General features: G+C 41.6%; 1 protein-coding gene and 1 long non-coding RNA gene across 2 annotated transcripts; one reads left to right on the forward strand and one right to left on the reverse strand.

Annotated features, from left to right (window-relative positions):
- Positions 1-2,810: 2,810 nt before the first annotated feature.
- Positions 2,811-10,661, reverse strand: fabp6 (fatty acid binding protein 6). Its single transcript, XM_003225202.4, has 4 exons — positions 9,840-10,661; positions 9,181-9,356; positions 7,068-7,157; positions 2,811-2,942 (listed from the first exon to the last, which is right to left on the reverse strand). The coding sequence occupies exons 1-4, from the start codon at positions 9,904-9,906 to the stop codon at positions 2,889-2,891; spliced, it is 387 nt and encodes a 128-aa protein (XP_003225250.1). The 5' UTR covers positions 9,907-10,661; the 3' UTR covers positions 2,811-2,888.
- A 1,656-nt stretch (positions 10,662-12,317) lies between these two features.
- Positions 12,318-23,486, forward strand: LOC134296223 (uncharacterized). The gene is made up of 3 exons (XR_010002839.1): positions 12,318-12,704; positions 15,534-21,221; positions 21,692-23,486. It is a non-coding gene; the product is annotated as an uncharacterized LOC134296223 (long non-coding RNA).
- Positions 23,487-24,495: the final 1,009 nt, after the last annotated feature.

The following is a 24,495-nucleotide window of genomic DNA, read 5'->3' on the forward strand; positions in this document are numbered from 1 at the left end:
GCTAGCATTTTGTTCAATGTTTATAAAAACAGAAGCTAGACTTACAATCTCATAACTCTTGTGATTTATCTGTATAGTTATTAATAACCAAATCTGGCCCCTCCAACCCCATCTGAAAGGTTTCTGAGAGCTTGCAAATCATTGTGCTGGGAAATGGCAACTGCCACATTGAGATAATCAGCTGAGGCAAGGCACCAAGAGGTGTCTCCAGCCAGCCATCCCCATGTGCCCCATCACTACCGGTAGTCTGCAATGCCCTGGAGACCCTTTGGTTGGAGCAATAGTGGAAGTAATGGTAACGGAGATCTATTGTATTTTATGTCGAAAGGTTAAAAGTACATGACACACTACATTTTCACAAACTGGAATGGGAACTTTTTTCCTGAAGGAAAGGTTCTAGTTCCTGTTCCCAGTGTGCTTTAAGCACAAAATAATATAACGATATCCCCTATTGGGTGAGAAGGGCAGGATACAAGTACTGTAATAAATAAAAACATAAATAAATCATGTCCCAAAAGTCCAAATGCATAAATCCTTAGGCTCCCATGTAACAAATAGGTGCTGGCGTGTTTTCATTTAAAATGTAAGATTTTATATCATCTCACAAAAGCAAGCACATATGTTTATGCCATATATATATGGGGCTACCCTTGGAGCATGTGACCATTTGTAAGCTGCATCCTCACAGAAATAAAAAAAAATAGCCCAAGTATCTACACTTCTTTGAGTTGTACAGCCACACATAGCAACATCTTGTCATGATGTCCTTTATATTCACACATTTATTTTGAAATGAATACCACTTTTGATATTTTTAAAAATATGTCTAACATCCTCTGCTGAGCTCTGCTGACTTTTTCTGAGTGAGAAATTAAGCCTTCTGTAAATTTGCAGAATCCCTTTTCTGGTTATTAATGTCAAATCTGTGCCCCACTTGACCTCAAGCTGGAGAAAGAATTTAATATTTTATCTTCAGTTACTTCATCATGCTGCAAAACAAAGATGATGGGTCCAAATTTTGTACAATGGTTTCAAGCCACATTTTTTGGTTTTGTCTAGCATGCATGATCAGAAAAACAGTTTGTAGGAGGAGATAATCAAAACAATTTTATTCAAAACTGAGGACAATAAGTCAAAACAATACATTAGTTAGATTTTCAAATGTTGTTCTGCTAAGGACCCTTTGTGTATTGGGATGGATTGTGACACTTCCCGCTGGCCGGACTGTGTCTAGACAGTAAGGGAGTCAGACAAAAGTATTTATTTCTCATCCTGTCTGAATGGAGGAAAACAGCAGCTGTGCAAAGGTGCAACAAAGCAAATAGTTCTACTTCATTTTGTGGACAGAAGTCGACACTGGTTTCAGATGGAAATGCGAGGTTCTTCGTGTTGGTTGGTAAGTGGAAGTTGTAAAGGATTTGCGCTTCGTGAGCAAGTAGCAGGAACACAGGCTCAGATGTGGTTGCTAAGTGACAGGCTTCGATTTAAGCCCCTGACACATGGCTTTCCTGTGACAGAGAGACTGGCATTTCAACATGTAGCCTCTTGTTTTTCTCCTGGAAGCTTAAAAAGAACAGAAGAATTCTGTTGTCTGATCCTTCTGAGTCCTGTAATAAGCTTATCTAAGGAGCTGTGCTTGCAGTTGTAAAAAGAGCCATATTCACACCAAATAATTCAGGTCGTGTCAAAACACACCCATGAAGAATTTTCTGCTCTTCTATGTAAAAGAAGCCCAGTAGCTATACGGCAATGGTAGGAACAGTCTTAAAATCCTTCTCCCTGTAGCCCTGAGGAGGGAGAGCTTTCTTTTTCTTGTCCCCAAAAGATGTGCTTGCAGATGTGCTTCCTTTTCTGCATTGGGCTGTTCACACAGTGCAACAGTGCTTAATGTCAGCACCAGTTTCAAATGTTGTGTAGTGAAATTGCCTACAGGAGAGTATAACGTGGAATGGCAACATTTAACGCTATCATTCAAATTAGCCCCCCAACCTCCATCTATAGTCTGAAATGGTCAGTTTGAAGCCGCAAACCCTCTCCATGCTCCAGTTAGCCTTTCAGCCACGTGTATAGCTCAATTCCTCTAAAACAACACTCGTGCCCAAATGACAGGCAATGCAATGACTGACCAATACGATAATTTCTTCATGTGTACAAACTTTCTGCTTTATGCCTAAGGTGTTTTTTAGGTGGATTAAATGAAACCTGTCTAAAATTGATAGGTTGGACCTATAGTAACAACAATTGTTCAGCTTTTAGTATGCAGCTTTCTTTGAACAGCAGCTCTAATGTTTTATTTTACATAGGACTGAATCTGGAAAATATACCACAGAAGTTTGGTCTCGATTTCAAAGGAGGGAAATTAAAATTAATCCTGCTATATGTACAGGCAGATTGAAAGGGAAAGATAGTTTAAAATAGTCACCATTTGTATCATGTGTGCCATAATTAAGTAGTAACGTGAATAATGTTTACAGTGTTATCAGAGATCTCCCAATAGGTTTTCTGGGAACATCCTGTCTGAAACCCTGAAGGGTCACTGCTACCAATCGGTTGACAATACTGGGCTAAATGAGCCAATTTCGGGTTCAGTATAAGGCAACTTCCTGTGTTACAACTTCTTCTTTCTGTATTTCCCCCAAAAAATTGTCCTTCAGAGATTAATTGCTTTGCTATCACTGTGTGAATATCTAAGAATTCCAGCCAGGTGAAATAGGAATTGCAGAGGATAAGAAATGACGTGTGGGTAAATAAACCTTTTCATCTCATTAGGTTGCAAAGGGAATTCAAAAAACTAGACACAAGTTCTTAAATGAGGTACTTTATGTCCCTTTTTATTTTGCATTTTCTTGTAAGCCTAAGGATTGAGTTATCTCTTCGCCAGTGTCTTCTTATGCCAGCTTCTTGCTGATTCTCTTGAAAGTTACATCACCAACTGTAGAAATCTGCAACAAAGAGCACAAAAGAAATTATGTTGGATCTTGACTGGAGTCAAGTATACAGGCATCCACAGTTGAATTATCCACTTTTCATCTGTTAGAGGCAGCTGCCATGCTGTACTCTGCCTCTAAAGTGGAGGTGGGAATCTTGCAGCCAGTCAGGGCTGGTTCTAGGTAATTTTCAAGTGTAAGCGAACAGAATTTTGCTGCCCGCCCCCCCCCCCCAAACCAATCACTGAAAAATAAAAGCGTTGGATAAGCGAAAATGTTGGATAATAAGTAGGGATTAAGGGAAAGTCGATTAAACATCAAATTACATTATGATTTTACAAATTAAGCACCAAAACATCATGTTTTACAACAAATCAACAGAAAAAGCAGTCCAATACATGGCAATGTTATGTAGGAATTACTATATTTGCAAATTTAGCACCAAACATTGAACTGGGATATAGGGCAGTGTGGACTCAGATAACCCAGTTCAAAGCAGATATTGTGTGTTATTGTGCTTTGATATTCTGGGTTATATGGCTGTGTGGAAGAGCCCTGAGGGTCCTTCCACACAGCCATATAACCCAGTATATCAAGGAAGATAATCCACATTATCTGCTTTGAACTGGATTATATAGAGGTGTGGACTCAGATAACCCAGATCAAGGCAAATATTGTGGGTTATTCTGCTTTGATATTCTGGGTTATATGGCTGTGTGGAAGGGGGCCTTGTAAAACTAGGACTCCCAGGAGCCTTGGCAGCTCAAGTGGGGCCAAAGTGCATTCATCGCACAGTGAAGACCAGGCATGAGCAAACTTCGGCCCTCCCTCCAGGTGTTTTGGACTCCAACTCCTGCCATTCCCGGCCTCAGGCCCCTTCCTTTTCCCCTGTTTATGGCAAATGGGGCCAAAAGGCGACCCTGGATAGCGCCAAAAGGAGAGCAGCCAGAGGGGGGGGGGATGCAGTGGGAGGAGCCAAGAGGGACCCCACCTGCCAGACTCTGAGACACCTGCGTGCGCACCCCTCCTCTCCCCCCTCCGTGGCTTTGCCCACCTCTTCTGGGCTGAATTAAGAGATACTTTTCAAGGGAGGGAGGCTTGGGAGGGATGGGATGTTCCACCTGCGGGAGCAGATGGAGGGTGGGGGAGAATTTGGGAAGGAGGAAAAGTACCTCAGCTTGTTTTCTCTCAGAGAAGGCAGTGGCAAAAAAAAAAACCAACCAAAACCCTTGGGTTGCTGTGAGTTTTCCGGACTGTATAACCATGTTCCAAAGTATTAGTTTGGAGCCTAGGATACCTTTATATGTACTATTAACAGAGAAAATCGTAACCTCTTAAAGAAAATATATTATCTGAGAAATGATGATACCTTTATATGTACTATTCAAATAGAAAATGGTGACCCTTAAAGAAAATATTTTATCTGAGAAATGATTATGGAACACTAATAGCTGGGAGGTAATGCACTGTATGCAACAAACACTTATAAATTTATGTATATTTGAATAAATAAAAAATGGGGGGAAAAGAGTATTCTCTCTTGATGTTTCACCCACATCTATGGCAGGCATCCTCAGAGGTTGTGAGGTTTGTTGGAAACAAGGCAAGGGAGGTTTATCTATCTGTGGAAGGTCCAGGGTGGGAGAAAGAACTCTTATTTGTTGGAGGCAGGTGTGAATGTCGCAATTAATCACCTTGATTCACATTTAATGACCTTGCAGCTTCAAGGCCTGGCTGATTTTGCCTGGCAGAATCCTTTGTTGGGAGGTGTTAGCTGGCCCTGATTGATTCATGTCTGAAATTCCCGTTTTCAGAGGGGTGTTCTTTATTTACTGTCCTGATTTTAGAGTTTTTAAATAGTAGCCAGATTTTATTCATTTTCATGGTTTCCTTCTTTTGTTGAAATTGTCCACATGCTTGTTGATTTCAATGGCCTTTCTGTGTAGATTGACTGGTTGTTCGAGTGGTCCAGCATTTCTGGATTCTCAAATAATATTCTGTGTCCAGCTTGGTTCATCAGGTGATTTGCCATGGCTGACTTCTTTGGTTGAGTTAGTCTGCACACAGTGCCTTTCATGTTCCTTGAATTCCAGACATGAAACAATCAGGGCCAGCTAATCACCTCCCATCAAAAGATTCCCCCAGGCAGGAATCAACCAGGCCTTGAAGCTGCAAGGCCATTAAATGCTAATCAAGGTGATTAATTGAAACATTCTAACAGACAGGAGTTCTTTCTTCCACCCTGGACCTTCCACAGATATATAAACCTTCCTTGTCTGGTTTCCAACATACCTCACAATCTCTGAAGATACCTGCCATTAGATGTGAAACGTCAGGCAAGAATGCTTCTGGAACATGGCTATACAGCCTGGTAAACTCACAGTAATCCAGTGATTCCAGCCATGGAAGCCTTCAACAACACAAAAAATACCCTTGCCTTGAGAGTCATCATGACTTGACAGCACACATGCGGACTTCAAACTGTAGCCTGCAGACGTTCACCCCACAGACAAGAAAGAGGCGGACAGGCGGATGAGGAACTCCTGGCTGAAGAGCAGGTGGCCCTTGGCCCACCTCCGGAACGCCACAGCAGGCGAGGGGTTAAGCGGTAGTGGGTGGGGCTTCAGGTCACATGGCCAGCCAATCAGGCGCCCGCTGCCACTCCTGCGCAGAGTGGCCCAGGCTTGAGGTCCAGGTCTGAACTGCTGCAGAAGTTGCCCCAGGGTGGCCAGGGAGAAGTTGGCGGTGCCGAGCTGCTGTCTGCCGGCCGGCCAACTTCTCCCCGGCACCCCGGGGCAACTTCTCCAGTGGCTCAGACCGCACCTCAAGCCTGGGCCACTCTGTGCAGGTGCGGCAGTGGGTGCTTGGTTGACTGGCCATGTTGCCTGAAGCCCCGCCCACTGCCGCTTAACCCCTCGCCTGCCAGACCGGGCCCAGGAGACAGCCCGGCAGCGCTGCGTGGCAAGAGAAGGCCAAGCCTGGGCGGAGGTGCCTTTCCAGTCATTTTCTTCTGTAAAACAGTTTTACTGGGCCTTAAATGAAGGCCCAGTAAAACTGTTTTACACAAGAAAATGACTGGAAAGCCCCTACAGGACACTGGAGAACAAAGACATTAAACTTTCAAAGGCACTTCTGGTGGGAACTCAGACTTTGGCATTTCCTTCCAAAGGAGCTTAGGGTGAATCATAGAATCATAGAATAGTAGAGTTGGAAGAGACCTCATGGGCCATCCAGTCCAACCCTCTGCCAAGAAGCAGGAAATCGCATTCAAAGCACCCCTGACAGATGGCCATCCAGCCTCTGTTTAAAAGCCTCCAAAGAAGGAGCCTCCACCACAGTCCGGGGGAGAGAGTTCCACTGCCGAACAGCTCTCACAGTGAGGAAGTTCTTCCTGATGTTCAGGTGGAATCTCCTTTCCTGTAGTTTGAAGCCATTGTTCCGTGTCCTAGTCTGCAGGGCAGCAGAAAACAAGCTTGCTCCCTCCTCCCTATGACTTCCCTTCACGTATTTGTACATGGCTATCATGTCTCCTCTCAGCCTTCTCTTCTGCAGGCTAAACATGCCCAGTTCTTTAAGCCTCTCCTCATAGGGCTTGTTCTCCAGACCTTTGATCATTTTAGTCGCCCTCCTCTGGACGCTTTCCAGCTTGTCAACATCTCCCTTCAACTGTGGTGCCCAGAATTGGACACAGTATTCCAGGTGTGGTCTGACCAAGGCAGAATAGAGGGGGAGCATGACTTCCCTGGATCTAGACGCTATTCCCCTCTTGATGCAGGCCAGAATCCCGTTGGCTTTCTTAGCAGCCGCATCACATGGTGGCTTCTTTTTGCTGTGTTTTCTGGTAGCAATAAACTTTTGGGAACTGATTGATTTTTTAATGCTACTGCACTGCTTTATTGTTTGTTTGAAAGCAATATTTTGCATGATTTCAGTTCAAATAAACAGTTTGTTTATTACTGTTTTAATATTGCCTTTTGTATGTTTTTATCTAATTGACTGTCTTTTGTAGGTCAGCTTGAGTCCCAGTCTGAAGGAAAGGTAGGATATAAGTGAAGTGATGGCTGGATGGATTCAAAACAGGGTTAGTGGAAAGAGTAGAAACACTACCCCCCCCCCCCAGGAACATTTTCAGGGAATTACCTCTACAAGTTTGCCCCCAGCAATCTCTGCAGTGTGATGATAATTAGGGAAGTCAGCAACCACTTTTCCGCCTTCCATTTTAACAGTTGCCTGCAAGAGAATGACATGGGTTGCTTAGTTGTTATACTGGAGGAGGCAAAATAAGGATAACGTTTACATAAGGTATTTGCATTATGCCATGGCCAGTCTTCTCAGATTAAAAAAGTGGGTTCGAAATCCTGCTTGTCCCCACCGCCTCCCTCCTTGGGTGAACGCGGATGGCCTATCTGAGGCCTAGATATTCTCGCGAGACCTCACGAGAATACCTAGGCCTCAGTAGGCCTTCCCTGTTCACCGAGGGCGGAGGCAGGGACCATCGCCTCCCTCCTCGGCGAAGGTCTCATTTGAGGCCTAGCTCTTCACCGAGGAGGGAAGCGATGGTCCCCGCCACTGCCGCCGCCTCCCTCCTCGGTAAATTTACACCGGCGCACTGTCGAGGTCTCGACAGCACCCCCCCCCCTTGATGTTTGCCGGACGCGGCCACTTCAATGGCCTCCACGTTGCACCGGGCCTGGCCTATACTGTGCAAAGAACCCTATTTCCTGTGATACAGAGATTTTTGTGCTTTGTATGTTCAGAGCCCGGTGGACTCAAGACATTATCTTGCCTTAGAAGAAAGACCAGAAAGCTTCCTATTCCATTGACTAGAGTTACAGTTGAATTTTACTTTTGTGGAAGATAAAACAATACCGTCCAAAATAAGAAAATAGCCGAAGGATTGCTGCCATCCTGCTTTATTTGCCCTAATGGTAGTGTTGGCCCTGGATCAGAAAAGGAACATTTCTCATCACAAATGTCCTGCCTTGAGGAACTGTGTTTGGATCATGTGAACCTTGTTCCCTTTAAGTGCAAATACCCCTATTTCTGCTCCTTATTTTTGCCCTGGCTTGGAAAGCAGGATCATTCAAAATTATTTTGTTACTACCTTTGAGTCCAGCTTCCCTCCAAAAACTTCTAAAAATACATACCTTCCAACTGTCCTGATTTGGCATGAACTGTCTTGATTAACCCTCTTTCATCAGTTTGTGGCTTTAAATTATGTGGGACCTCGAAATAAATGATTTTTATAAATTTCAAAATTGAAGATAACTTAGCACCTCTTCCAATTTTCCCATGAAACCTTTCATTATCTAGCTTATCTAGCTTTCATTACAAAGCTTTCATTATCGAGCAGATGTAACTTCTTTTAATGAAATAATTAGCATAAGCATTCTTTACAAGTGCAATATTTTTCACTGTCATGAAAGAGACCCCTTTTCTTGTCTTCCCTTCATGATGATTAAAAGCACATGTTGATTAATTATGGGTCAGTTCCAGATTTAATTGGACTTAAACCAGATCCACTGAAACCAGGGGAATTCGAGTTAGATATCAATTTCAGTAGATCTATTATAAGTATGTCTAAGCCTAGATCCAATGTGGTGTCATATATAGTTATCACATTTCCTTAATTTTTAACAACTCAGCATGAAGCATTACCCATGTTCTTCACTACAAGTCTATAGTATTAAACTGTAGTAAGTAAGATTAAATATCAGACTAAAGTCCACCTGGTATTCTGATGAAAAAAAAGAATGCAAATGAATTCTAGAATTATTATTCAAAGAACAGCATTCACTGTAATTATGGAATGCAGAACAGAAAAAGAAAACACAAACCTATACAACAGAGACTAAGGCTAGGATCTGAAAAAGTGTTGTATACATGGGCTTTGGTGTCCATAGAGAATTGGTTCTAGGACCATCAGTGCATGGTAACAGTTATTTATAATGGCAAAATTAAGGTTCGCTTTTTGGAATTTAAAAAAAATGTCAGGTAATAGATGGTTAAATCCATGGACACAGGATCTGTGGATATGAACAAACCCACCCATCTATATTACACACAGCAAGCTGCTTTTGAAAATGAGTTACACTAACATTTTTTGATGTAGCATGGGAGTGAGCAATGCTCAAAACGGAGGTTGGAGGTGTTAAAAATCGCAATAGGTATACCTTCAGGAACACGTAAAATAATGAATTTCAGTCCTTGCCCAGTTTTTAAAAGCAGCATTCACATGTAGCCATTCATTTACCTTGAATTTTTTTCCACCCAGTGTCTCAATTTCGGACTCCTTGCCAATGACAAATTTATTAGTCATAGACTTCCCGCCAGGATAAATCTGGGACCAGATGAATTCATCTCCATTCTGTATTACTTCAGTCACAATCTTGAAATTCCTTCCTTTTTCAATTGTATCAGCAGGAATCCCTAGTTCAGTGGAAATACAAATTTGATTTTCACCAATGGTTTATCTGTTTGGTTGTTTCTCAAATGTCTGTAGAAGTTGTAGCACTGGGTAACCATCCCTTCCACCACAAGGACAGGAGAAAGATGTACTACAAGGTGGGCAAAATTAACAAAATTAACGTGTAGGCTCCATCCCAAAAAAAATCCAGGTGTCCCCTGGGCAATGTCCTTGTAGATTACCAATTCTCTCACACGAAGTGACTTGCAGTTTCTCAAGTCACTCCCGACACAGAAAAAAAACATACACAGTCATGAAGACTCTTACCTACACAGGAGGAAGCTGTCTCATCATTGTAGCTTAAGAAATTATCAGACATAAAGATCACTAGTTAAAGATATTACAATCCCCATTTGAATCTCTCCTCTCTGAAACCAACAGGGCAATAGCTCTCCTTATCTATCTAGAAAAATGTCTAAGAAATCAACAGTTGCATTTATACATACCAATGCGGTGCATAAAACTATCATAGTTTTCTTCGCTTTCCACTTCATATTTGCCAGAGAAGGCCATGGTTTCTTCTTTGTTGATGGGATTATGGAAGGAGGCTGAATTCAGCTTGGTCCAGGTTCTTAACACTCCTGCTTTATAAAGCTTTCTTCATTCATGTTATCCACACAAAATGCATCATATTCTTCCACCCACCATGTAATGAGGAAATTAAATTTTACAGCACGAGAGCAATTTTGCATGGATCACTAACACCAGTGTTATTGACCCTTGCCAAAGGGTGCATTACCGTTCTGACACATCACTCTTTCAGAAATCCCTAGGTATTTTCTCCCGTCATGTTCAAAGTAGTTTTTGGTTTCTTTTAAAATTCAATATTTTTGTTGAAATAGTAGATATTCCTACCTTTCTTAAAAAGCAGATAATGGTCATTTATGGCAAAAATTTTAGAATCTAATGAAACTGATCTGTAATTCATTTATTTCATATCACACATAATGTTTATTGATGTATTGGCCATAGCCAAGAAGCAGCATGAATGGTCATATACCATTAATAATTTGAAAAACTTCTATGGCCAAAACAACTCCAAACTCTTTAGCTTTTATTTATGGAAAAAGCACTCTAACCCGGCAGTTGCTTTGGCTGCCTTTTTCAGTCTCTTCTAGCACTGTGATGTACTTTTCAAAATGGGAGATGACCACTACTGTATATGGCATTCCAGAGGTGGCTATATGGCCTTTGCTATTTATTTCCAATCCACTTCTAATTTTATTTCCAGAAGATGAAGTGGGAGAGAACTGAAAGTAATAGGGTTGTTGTGTGTTTTCCGGGCTGTATGGCCATGTTCCAGAAGCATTCTCTCCTGATGTTTCACCCACATCTATGGCAGGCACCCTCAGAGGTTGTGAGGTATATTGGAAAAAACTAAGCAGGGAAGGTTTATATATCTGTGTAAGGTCCAGGGTGGGAAAAGGAACTCTTGTCTGCTGGATGCCAGTGTGAATGTTTTAATTAATCACCTTGATTTGCATTAATGGCCTTGCCAGATTCATTTCCTGGCTTCTTCCTGCCTGGTGGAATCTTTTGTTCAGAAGTGTTAAGTGCCCCTGATTGATTCATGCCTGGAATTCCTCTGTTTTCAGAGTGTTGTTTCTAATTTACTGTTCTAATTTTAGAGTTTTTGAATACTGGTAGCCAGATTTTGTTCATTTTCATGGTTTCCTCCTTTCACATGCTTGTGGATTTCAATGGCTTCTCTGTGTGGTCTGACATAATAGTTGTTGGAGTGGTCAAGCATTTCTGTGTTCTCAAATCATATGCTGTGTCCAGGTTGGTTCATCAAGTGCTCTGCTATGGCTGATTTCTCTGGTTGAGTTAGTCTGCAGTGGCTTTCATGTTCTTTGACTTGTGTTTGGGTGATGTGTTTGCTACGTTCAGCAAACACAATGCTACGTTCAGCGAAGGACAAAAGGGATCCCCTCACCTCTGTATGAGTCTACTGTATACCATGCAGCTGTGGACAAGTCTACATAGGGACCACCAAACACAGCGCAGGAAGAAGCCAAGAGATGAAGCTATTCAATGCTAATTAAGGTGATTAATTACAACATTCACACTGGCCTCCAACTGACAAGAGTTCTTCTCTCACCCTGGATTTTCCACAGATATCTATAAACCTTCCTTGCTTAGTTTCTCCATACCTCACAAACTCTGAGGATGCCTGCCATAGATATGGGCGAAACGTCAGGAGAGAATACTTCTGGAACATGACCATACAGCCCGGAAAACACACAACAACCCTGTGATCCCGGCCATGAAAGCCTTCAACAACACTTTATTGTTGTTGTTTGCTTTTGAGTCATTTCCAATTTACAGTGACCCTAAAGCAAGCCCATAATGTGTTTTTCTTGGCAAGATGTTTCCAGAGCAAAAGATGCCATAACTTACTTCCTTCATAGCCTCCCTTCTGAGGCTGAGAGAATGTGATATATCGAAGATCACCTGATGGGTTTTCAAGGCTGGGTGGGGATTCAAACCCTGGTCTCCTGGGAATGCAATGGCAAACCTCTCCTGAATAAATCATGCCCCCAAAAAACCCTTGAAGTCTGTGGGCTTAATTCTGGGTAAATTTCTTCAAGGCTCAGGCTGTTTCCGAAGGATGGTAGGAGTCTACAGCTCTTAGGTCCAGTGCACCTAAAAGAATTTCAAGGCTGCAGGCCAAAATATTGACTCTCTCCAACTCAGAGAGTGTTTGAAGTTGACATAGCAGCACATAACAACAAAAAACCAAAAACTGTCAAGAGTCAGACGCCAACTAGAGAGCAAAATAGAATTTATTCAAGAAATAGCCCAAAAAAACAAGTCACAAACCTAAAAAATCTTAAAACACTTACTTTCAGTGTTATTAAGCAGTTCAAACAAAAACTATGCCAAAATTGCGAAATGGCAAATAAACCGGATTATTCAGGGAAATAATCTGGATTAAACTAAAAGTTCTTCAAATTAGCTAATAAGTTCTGAGCAAACTTAAAATAAACTATCAAAGCAAAGCAAAAGGTTTAGAGGCTCCAAAAAACTCCCCAAAGTCACAAACTAGCGATAGCAGCTCAGAAAACTCAAACAGGAACCCAAATTGGGCGAACGAGTTCTCTACTGAGAGCAACTCAGTAAGCAATATTGGAGGCTGTTGCTAAGCAACCGCCAGACCCAGGAAAGCTGGTGCGAAAGGGAAGCGACTCTAAGCCACTGCGGAGGCAAACACCAGGCTGTGGAATTAAAGGGGCAGAACAAGGAGGCGTCATCAAACTGGTCCAGAGTCAAAGCAGGAAGAGCAGCGATAATCCGCTTCAAGAGTGCAGGTAACACCAGGAGTCCAAGGAGCGAAGCGAAGAGACGTCGTCAGGTCGGTCCAGGGTCAGGAAAGGAAGCAGCGACAGGGTCAGGAGGCAAGCCAGGAGTCGAGAGCTGTAGGTTGACACAAATCAGAGAGCGACGCTGAGTAGCATTTAGGAGCGAAGGCAGAAGCAGAGTCGAGTTCCAGTCCAAGGTCCATGGGTTGTAGTCATCAAATCAAGGTGCACAAAACGGGATGGCACAGAGAGCCAACACAACGAAGGCGAACAGCAGCTAATGCAAAATAGTAATAATAGTGCAGTCCAGGAAAACCCACACAGTTCCAGCCCTCCACTGCAGAATAACTTACATCTTAACTTACATCTGAACCAAAGTCCCAGCCCAGTCTTCAATAACACGTACAGGAGTCCAGTGACGCCCAGCAACACCTTGCCACACGCAAAGCAAAGTGGCCAACCATTCCCAATTTATCCAGGTCTCCCTGGGCATCTAGATCACCAACGCCCAAAAAGCAGGTGTTCAAACTTCTTAATCCGAATCAGAACTCCACACAGCTAACGCCCTTGAGTCAGGCGTTCCGAATTCTTCATCAGAGTCCCAACAATCCTGCCCACACCCAGCTCCATCCACACCTGTGGTCCCATCCTCACTCCTCCAAGCAGACCAAGTGGGGTCTGCTTCTGAAGATACCCAAGCTTCTCCAGTGTCAGCAGTATCCATGGGCCCTGATTCCTCCCCAGGCATCTCCGGTGCCCGTGCCCAGTCAGTGCCCACATCCTCTGTCACCACCTGTTCCCCAGCATCCATTTCTTCCACAGATTCCACATCTGAATCCTCCTCAGAGGATTCCCCATCAACCTCTCTGATCCTCTTCCTGTGCAAATCCTCCAACGAGCCCTCCTCGCGAGGGTTTTTCCTTCCTCTCCTGATCCCACCACTATCATTCACAGTCCCTGAAGGCGCAGTCACAACAAAAACACTCCCTTAAGGTCCTGTCATATTATAGTTTTAGGTCAATCAGGATTAGGATGATCTATCACTCTTATATATGCTGTTCCTGGAAGATATGGTTGTACATTTAAGCCATTCACTTGCTACAATGTTCTCAATACCTCTTTGACTATTAGGGCTCCATCCAAAGGAATATTGGGATTTGTAGATGGGTAAAGAGCTTAGACTTATATGCTGAGGGTTCTAGTGTTTACTTTCCTGAACTACATCCCTAGAATTCTCTAGCAGACTATTCTGAGTATCTCACCAACCTACAAATTCCAGGGTCTCATACAATGAAGCCATGGCAGTGACATCAGACTTGTATAACTGTGTAGTGTAGACACACACTAGCCAAGATCCTGTGTCCTGATGCAACTTTTATTGAGAACTGAAATGAAAGAAGTAATTACAGAATGTATGATTAAGTGTGGGCAGAGTTTTTAATATAAAATTGGCAGAAGGCTATAAAATTGGCAGAAGGGACTAAAATTTACATTATCCAATAACATAAATGAGAATTTTACAAAATGATGGTTATACCGCATTTAAACCCCTAACACCCTCCCCCCAATATAAAAAAGTATAATGGAGCAAATAACTGTTGGAAATGTGAAGTTCATGAAGGATACTACAGTATGAGGTGGACCTCTAAAATGCTCCCCCTAAAAAACCACAAATTTATCTAAGAATTTCTTAAGATAAGAATCAGCTTCAAACCACATATTACTAAGACTGCTGGATGACCAAATAATAAAGGACCAAGAGAAAAGACTGAAGTACATATTTACAGCAGTAAGAATTGTATGTGCACAACAATGGAAAAAGATAGAAACACCAACCATAGAAGATGGACAGTGAAGATGTTGGAGACAAAGTTAATAGAAATTGACAAACGAAATATTTTGTTGAATGATAAATCATTGGATACATTCTTAGAAGAATGGAATCCTTTCTCCCTCCCTCTCTCTCCCCCCTTTCTCTCTCTCTCTCTCTCTCTCTCTCTCTCTCTCTCTCTCTCTCTCTATATATATATATATATATATATATATATATATATATATATATATCTGAGGGAGAGGAAAAGACCTTATGTACAGGTTTAGAGATATAAACTGTTGGGATATTCATTTCTAAATGTAGAAACAAGCAGAAGTAAATAGCTGAATATACAGTGAAAAATGTTAAACTATACAAAAACCAACAAAAAGGAAGCAGGGCATTCTCTTTTAAAAGTAATTGATGTATTTATTATTGTATTTTAGATTTACATGTAATTAGAGTAGAAATGTTGGTGAGAGAAATTGTGTGGTTAGTTGTGCAATTGGGTTGTTGTATGTCTTTCGGGCTGTGTGGCCATGTTCCAGAAGTATTCTCTCCTGATGTTTCACGCACATCTATGGCAGGCATCCTCAGAGGTTTTGAGGCATGGATAAACATGCCTCACAACCTTTGAGGATGCCTGTCATAGATGTAGGTGAAACGTCAGGAGAGAATACTTCTGGAACATGGCCACACAGCCCGAAAGACATACAACAACCCTGTGATCCCGGCCATGAAAGCCTTCAACAACACAGTTGTGCAATTGTTGCTTAAATATATTTATGTTTGTATGCATCGGCACTGTTGTTGCCATTTGTGTTTTTTCTATTTAAACTTTTGAATTGAAAAGGGCCAAAAAATGAGACAAAGAAACAGAGGAGAAAGAGAAAAAATGAATATCAGGTAAAGGCAGAAAAGAAAACAGGGTTCATTTATCTTTAATAATTGTGCAGAAGAAGAAATTATTTGGTAGGAAACGTCCAAGAAGCAACTACACCACTTTCTTCTCCTTCTATACGCAGGGTCACTAAATCTGGGAAGCTAGTGCCTGGGAAGGAGAAGAATCTAATTTCGTTACTTTTGTATCCTGGATAGAGGACAGCTGTCTACCAGAAAGCTCTGGCTGCATTTCCTGCACTGAGCAGGGAGCCTCCCAGCCCTGTCGTTCTCGGATTCTCAATCTCTGGTCCTGCAGATGTCCCGGAGGCTTGACTAATAATCAGGAATTCTGGGAGCAGAAACTCAAAACATCTGGAAGATTTTTAAAAAGTGAAGAATCACTGGTTTAGGGGATTTTCGGCAATGTAACTGGTTATTAAACTTTGAAAAAGCCCCCACAAAATATTCTGTCAAGAAAAATTACAGCATACAAAGGCTGTGTTTTACTTTTCAAAATCCCCCATTTTCCCATCAGAATCTTCATTTCTTTATCCAAATATAGAACAAAAAATATGTCTTCATCATTACCCCTTGACTCCTGGTTGGGATGCAAATCTGATGTCTATGGACTGAGAAAGAACTGGTGAATGAAGCCATGATCTTTTCCCATTTTGTGCTGAACTTGCAGTCATGCTCTTCTCATAATAATGCCAGCAGCCTTGAAAGGCTTCCTCCTATCTGGCAGGTGCAGCAAAGCTACAAGATGCTGGAATGAAATTAAGCATTTGAAACATCATTTTTATTTGCAAGTCATTTTTCAATGAAATCAAATAATATACATTTCCTCCAACCATCAAGACCTAGGATTTCATCACACAAGACTGTCTAAACACTATGTCCATTCTGCTGCTGCTTTATATTCCATCCATTAGTGTAGCACACCTTTAAATTGACAGGTAAAATCCATCAATGGCTGTCAAAATCACCTTATCGCCTTTCCTTTAATGACTTCTGCTTCATTGCCAATATACTATTTGTAAAAACAATTTTTGAGTTCAGAATTCACAGTGCTCATCTGCACTAGAGGATTATGGGCCATGTAATGCAAAAAAAGTGTTATTTTCACATTTTGAAGCAACGCTTCCATGGTTTTCAAGCTTTCTGCCTTCAAGGAACATCTGTTCATCTACCATTGAAGAACCTCATACATTGATGAGCCCATGAAGAAGTGTTTTGGAGGCAATCACTCAGTTCACATGGTCGGTAGCCAGGGCTGTGAGGTCTAATGCCTCCCACCTCCCCATCCATTTACCCACACATACATGGGGAGGGTGCCAACAATAGACCCATTACTCTGCTGTGAGATATTTCACTAAAGTTTGCTTCCTATTTTTGGGCTTTATACTGAAGATCTTAAAATATTTTCCTCAGGAAAACGAGGGGACACAGCCTGAAAGCCATTGTCAAGCCATTCATCTAACTCCTAGATATCATGAAAGGGTATGAATGGCTGCTGCAACTGCGAGGTCAAAAGCCCCAGTAGATTTCTCTTGGGTTCTTTAAAAACTTCCTTAACCGTTTCATGGTTTATGATTAACAGAAGTGGAAAGGAAAGTTCACTACGATCCTTTTTTATAACAGTAGTATAAATTCTTCATCTACCATGAATAAGAAATTATCCTTATCTCTTTTTGATGATCAAAGTTATTATTTTATGACTTGGACATCTCTTCGCAATGTTATCCTCTAAAATATATAAATGGGAACTGGATTCCCACAATCGTCTTATCTATATTCAGCAGTTTTGAGATAAGACTTTGGAAATCAAAAGAGTTTTCACATCTTTAGAAGGACAGTGAACTTAGAGCAATAAAATAATCAATTCACTCAACAGACAGGAGGGCAAGAATGTTCCCTCAAAGCTGCTGGGAGGAAAAAGAAGCACATAGGATTAATTATAAATGAAATCTGACAACCTTAATAGATGGCAGTGATAAGTCATTCTGGATTCTTTTTGAAGAAAATAAATTCCTTTCTACCTCTTATTTCATAATTGGCTCCTTTGGTTTCTTCACCATTATTTACTTCAGTTTCCCCTCCCTATGGCCTTCTATATTTGAGGATGGATGTCCGGAAAAGAATCCATTACTATCTACTGATTTACTGACTGAAGTGTAGACTCAAAAGAAGAAAATGTACTAAAGCTGAAAGGTGTTTTATGGCCTTTAATGCAAACAAATATTTTGCAGCATGATCAATTTCATTTGATATGTGGAGAAATCTGCATGTTGATAGGCATCTAGGTATTGGGGTTGGTCTCTACATTCTGGATGAAGTCAAGATAAGTGCACCAATGAAGCAAAGTTGTATTTTCTCGTACTCACTGTTACCAGCAAGTACAACAGCTACTCTCTTCCTGCAACCCATTGTTCATTTGATATAATTTGTATGATAGTACTAATACCAGATGGGAGAATTAACCTTAAGACAGTTAACATCAGATTTGCTATGACACAGTAAAGCCATATTCAAGTCCACCTCAATTTTATTTAAAGCTATCTACAATACAACTACTTTATCCACTGAGAAAATACCCCCCCCCCCCCCAAACAAAAAAACGTGTTTCTGGGCATGTCTAGATCCTCCAGTGCAATTCTATGCAATGCTTCCAGCCCAAATAAAGTCAAAAGATAGAGTTCACTGTTCTCCATTTTTTTTCAAGTATCCAGAAAGAGGGGCATAGAATGTATTCCCCATGGATTTGGGGGTTGTACAGTATAGAAACTTTTGGAAAACCAAAAAATCCTATACTACATTAATGTTGCCCATATATATTTCAGAGGAACAAATTAGCAAAATCACTTCTGAATATTCCTTGCTTAAGTAACCCTATGAAAGTAATTGGGTGACCATAATTTGACAGGAAACTTGATCTGGTTGTCCACTATAATTGGTAAATTAAAGGAGTTATTGATTGGTAAATGAATTGAGTAAATTGTTAAATGAATTGGTAAATGAAAGATGTTGACAAGCTGGAAGGTGTCCAGAGGAGGGAGACTAAAATGATCAAGGTGTCAGGACCCAGGCTGCAGAGATCCGTGGAACAAGGCAGGGCTGGGAACTTGATTCAGGAGCTGGGAACTTGATTCAGGAGCTGGGAACTGGAGTACGTAGTCTACACGCGATCTCACTCCACGAGCTGACGAATTGACTCCGCAAGGAATTCTTTGTGGCCAACATCTATATAGGATCCTGTTTTCCCGCCAAAGCACACTTTCTCTGGGGAACAAGAACCGAAACCTATACTGTCCAGATGCAAGACTCCTTAAACTTTCCCAAGGGAAATAGACTTAATCATCTAATTGTCTGGCAGCTATCCGAGCGCTTCTGCGAGTCGCCTCCCGCGCGTGTCTATCTTGATTATAATAAAGGCGGCGAGAAAATGGGGGAGATTTCGACTCAAGGCTTGTTTGACTGTCTTCTTGTGGGCAAACATCCTGCAGCTGCAAGGGCTCCAAATCTGGCAGAAACGGTGGGAAACCCAAGTTTTCCTCTTCATCTGCCACAACAGTACTAGGAACAGGACTACATGGCCCATGAGACATCACACAAGGGTCTAGAGAACAAGACCTATGAGGAGTGGCTGAAAGAGCTGGGCATGTTTAGCCTGAAGAAAAGAAGGCTGAGAGGAGACATGATGAGGGCCATGTATAATATGTGAGGGGAAGCCATAGGGAGGAGGGAACAAGCTTGTTTTCTGCTGCCCTGGAGACTAGGACACGGAACAATGCCTTCAAACTACAGGAAAGGAGATTCCACCTGAACATCAGGAAGAACTTCCTACTGTGAGAGCTGTTCAGCAGCGGAACTCTCTGCCACAGAGTGTGGTGGAGGCTCCTTCTTTGGAGGCTTTTAAGCAGAGGCTTGATGACCATTGGTTGGGGATGCTTTGAATGTGATTTTCCTTCTTCTTGGCAGGGGGCTGGACTGGATGACCCATGAGGTCTCTTCCAACTCTATGATTGTATGCTTCTATAAAATGGAACTGTTTATAGACCAGGCCGGCCTGCTACTCAAAATCAGTGTAGGCCATTGTTTTCCAGATTTTGGTTTATGCTTCAGCTGGGAGCATTTATTTATTTATTTATTTATTTATTTTAATTTTATTTATGCCTGGCCTTTCTCTTTGTAGGGACTCAAGTCAGCTAACAATCCCACACTAGACAAGTTTTAAATGTGTGATACAAAAGTTAAAAAAAAAAAACAATCAAATAGTAACTGTGTGGTAAAAACAGAATTAAAATACAACCAATACACTTAAAGTGGCCATAAGAAATCTGCCCTTACAGAATTATAACCAAGGAGGGAGGCTGTCAATTGAAGGTATGATTCATGTACCTTGAAGATTTGTGATATCATCTGTACCAATCATCTCTCCACTGATGCAGATGACAACTGTACAACCTGCTGTTGAGCTCATAGTCACTCTGAGCAATCCCACTCAATAGCCCATCTGCTGACAATAACCTCTTCCTACGTAGATGGCTAAGCATCCAATAGCATGCATATAGTCTGTGGTTGAGACCATACCCAAACTATTATCAAAGGGGTAGAACCTGTCAAAGCTTATGTTTTGCAGGCATAGCTATATTGAGCCCAGGGTGATGTGGAGGTGACCCTGGGCTCAATATGGCTTATGCAGAATAAGAGACAGACATTTTGGGATATGTGTGAGGAATGCAAGTAGCACCTATGCTAAGACCCTGTTTGCCCCTTTACTTAATCATTGAGAGGTGACTAGTCAACAAAGCAGTTGTTAATGTTATTTAATTGTGGACAAGGCAGATAACTTTAGATATGACTGAGATCTGGCTGAAGCATGGGTTGTACTCAATTGGAAGGAATTGTCAGAAAAATTCATCTCAGCACTTCATCAAGAGTCAAAGGGGATTCCACAAGACTTCCTACCTGCACGTATAACTTCCAGCCTGAAATAACTATTAATCTCTGACATGATCCTACTGTGTTTATCATTTAAGGTACTTAATCAAACATGCCAAAGTTATCATCCCAGGCCTGCCTCAGAATATTCCCCACAGTATTGGGTTTCTGATGCACACGGTGAGAGCCTATTCGAGCTGACAAATAATGTCACGTCAGATTATCTGCATCTGTTTTGTAAATAATTAAATAAAAATTGTAAGAGTTACAAAATTGGGTTCTGGTTTTAGCAACGATCAGCTCTACCCAAGTCCTGCTTCCTATTGCTCTTTTATCACAGATCTTATCTGTAGAACTAGCTAGGAATTCTGTCTCTCAGGCAACAAAAAAGGGGAATATGATGTCATTTGCCTGTGGGGATCAGAGAAAGGGCATGGTGTAAGAAGTAAAATAAATCTCAAAGATGAGAACAGTACAGCAGGTAACAAAGCTGGCCTCTAGCACCAGGCAAGTATCTACGATGGACTTTGACGTTGAAAGCTCGCTGACAAGTGAACCCAACATAGAGAGCTCATGGAACAAATACCTGCAGGTCCAGAAAGGAACAAAGGGCTGCATGTTTCCAGATCAATAGCAGGTAGAACGTCAAAGAGCTACCTGCTGTGTCTGTTAGTACCAGAGGAAAACTCTGCAGAGGATGGGAGGGACAGGACATATTTATACTGTTCAACATTGAAGCACACTGCACACCAAGGAAAAGAGTGTCTCTGTTCTCCATTCAGTGCTGAGTGTTTTACTGAAGGCAACAAAATGGAAGAGTTGGCTATACAGTTATGTCCAAGGACCCCAGAACTGAATATTTTGGGGGACAAAGGACTCAATGTTGGCAGGTCAGTGTTTTTCTTTTAATTTGTGGGTACTTGTAGAGGAGGACAAATGACTTTTTCCATGTAATATCATTCAAGCATCCTTAGGTATGAATACAACTACTAGGATAGTTCAACTACTAGGATGTAGACATGCCCTTGAAGTGTTCAACATGGCTTACTCTGAATAAGTGTCTCCCTAGGATGGGCTACAGTGAGGTTTTATTATTGCTAGGAGGGTGCCCTAATATTCCTGTGTTTGGCCACCTAACAAACTTCTGGTTAATAATATCTGAGGAGGCAGAGGTGTTTAGGTGCTTTAGTTTTGCCAGATCATTTCAGGGGAGGGTCTGTCAGAAATATTTAGAATTAACTAGATGTTTTTAATTACAAAAATGTGAGTCAAGCACTGAAAGGGTTAAAATGAGTGCATTGACTCAGCAAAAACTGCAGTTCAATATAAGCATGTGTGCTTGTCCCTTTGTGGCCCTCAGTGTGAGAAGCTTCGGTGAGAGAAGCCCCAGGCTGAAGGCCTCATGTGTGAAGCTCCAGTGTGAAGGCTGCTGTGTGTAAAGTTGCTGTGTGTAAAGCTGTGGTGTGAAGCTCCTGTGTAAGTTCTGCGTGAGAGGAGGCTCTGTGAAAGCAAAGCTGTTTATCTGCATGAGAAAGAAGCCCAGTGTGGAAGCAAAGAAAGAAGTATAAAGAACTTAATTTCTGTTATGGAAACCTTGTTTTTGTAAATAGAGCAACCATATTATTTTGCTTCAAAGAAAAGCCTCCAAAGGAAGAGATAACATTGGTCTGTGTGTTTTTGTTCTTTGTATTGCTTTTGGCTACTGGTGTTGGGTCATGCTGCTGCTAATAAGTTACTCTGCTATACGTTTATGGGGAGGGTCCTTTGTTAATAAGCCCACTCACCCAACAGGGTCTGCATCCCCAAAGGGGGTTGGTTGAGCCCACCCACACCACTACCCTTACCCTGTTCTAGGGTCCAGGATTACAAATAAAGTAATTTAGAAGGACCATACTTTTTCTGAAAGAATCAGGTGAAGTACTGAATAATAACAGAAAGCTTGGCGTTCATTAATACAGTACTGCAAGAATAGTATATGAGGTAAGCTGTCCTCAAATAACAATGCTGCTGCAAAGAAAGAAAAATATGACATTTACAGACAAGCAAGTCACAAACAGGAAGGAAGGAAGCCTGTCAGATCACACAGAAAGCTACTAATTCCATAGAAAAGATATTATTTTGGAACATAACTAACACAGTCCCCCAACCAGAAAATATCTGGCTGCTGTGGGCTCAGGAAATGTAGAAAAGCTCTGACTGCTCTGTTTCCCAGGTACCTGCACTACCAAGCGCTGAAGGCATTGGATGTATAGCTAATTGCCTCTCCCACTATCCCTCATTCACTATATATATGCAAATAAAGATATTCTAAAACCCAAAAAATCCAAAAACCATTGTAGGTAAGGTAATCTAAACTTGTACTTTATAAACAATTTAAAAATTGCATTTAGTAGATTTATAACATTATTAAATCTTGAATGCTCTGGGTATAGGCCAATCCACATACCCCTTAGAATGCTTTGACGTCTGCTACTCCATCTTGGCCCTTAAGGATTGCCTTTAGGGGGGCAGCTACAGGGCAGATGAGGGAATTGCTTGCCTTGATGTTTCTTCAGTCCCCAAATGTATAGTATTGCAGAAAGTGAGATATGGAAAATCACTCACACCCAAAACACATTTACTGCATTCACATTCCTTCGGTCACATTCACTAAACTGTCTTTCTAATGGTTTTAACTGAAGTTCTGAGTTACTGCAGTACTAGAAATGTGAAGACATTGCATATGAACAGGGTCAGGGTCTCCCCTCCCCACCATGTTGGATTTGCACTTGTGGGGGCACCTTGGTGTCTTTGTTTTTAGGCCTGTTCCTGGGGTTATTTGGGGTGCTGATTCAGAAAATTGCATTGGATAGACCATATCAGCTCTAGATTATTAAATATGGTGTTCTGTGGGGGAGCAGATGGTGACTACTGGATGGGATATGTTCTGTATCAGAAACTAGAGCTGATGTTTAGTTTTGCCAATGCAGTTTTCTGAATCAGCACCCCAGATAACCAAACTGAATCTAAAGTTGACCAAAAACTTATTTGTAACCATTTTGGTACTACTGTTGGAGAATGGTCCCTGGTCAAAGTGGCCCTAGTCAAGGGGTCCTGGGTCAAAATGGTCCCTCATCAAAAAAAAGGTTGGGAACCACTGTTGTAGATAGCTCTTTAATATAGGTTAAGGTAAAGGTTTTCCCCTGACGTTAAGTCCAGTCGTGACCGACTCTGGGGGTTGGTGCTCATCTCCATTTCTAAGCCGAAGAGCCGGCGTTGTCTGTAGACACCTCTAAGGTCATGTGGCCGGCATGACTGCATGGAGTGCCGTTACCTTCCCGCCGGAGCGGTACCTATTGATCTACTCACATTTGCATGTTTTCAAACTGCTAGGTTGGCAGGAGCTGGGGCTAACAGCGGGCGCTCATTCCGCTCCCGGGATTTGAACCTGGGACCTTTCGGTCTGCAAGTTCAGCAGTTCAGCGCTTTAACACACTGTGCCACCACCAGGGGCCCGGCTCTTTAATATATATATATATATATATATATATATATATATATATATATATTAAAGGGAAGAAAGCACCATTCCAACCCCCAGGCCAGAAAGGGTTCCCAAAAGGACACCAGAACTGATAATACCGAAAACCACTCAAACAAATCTGGAAGAATCAACAGAGCCACCATCTTTCTTCTCTTGGTAGAAATTGTTCACTGTGTTGCCCAAGGTATTTTGTTTCAATCAGAAACATTTTTTATTACAACTACCCATAATACCGCCACCAGTATGTTGCCTATAGGAGTCTGGGAGTGACAGTCCAAAAATTAACTGGACTCTGACCTGATTTCAAAATTTTACATATTTTAATTCCCCATGCATGTTGTATGAAATAGTGCCATCTGGTGGATAATGACTACAAATTGAAATGTAAACAATTTCAAAGCATTTTATTTCCCAACCGATTTGTTTGGTTGTTAGCTCCTTTGCATTTTTGCACTCTATATCTAAAAAAAACAAAATCCAAGGCAAGTTAAAAAGAGGTAAAATCACAAAACATTGAAATTATTAAAAATAAAAAGCAGTAAAAATAAAAAGGACAAATTGTCTGCTCAGGGAAAAACTTCAAACATTTCACCTACTGCTCAATTTTAATGGGGTAGTATAAACCCACAGGTGCACCAGAG

This window comes from Anolis carolinensis, chromosome 2 (genome assembly GCF_035594765.1).
Source record: "Anolis carolinensis isolate JA03-04 chromosome 2, rAnoCar3.1.pri, whole genome shotgun sequence".
NCBI lineage: Eukaryota > Metazoa > Chordata > Lepidosauria > Squamata > Dactyloidae > Anolis > Anolis carolinensis.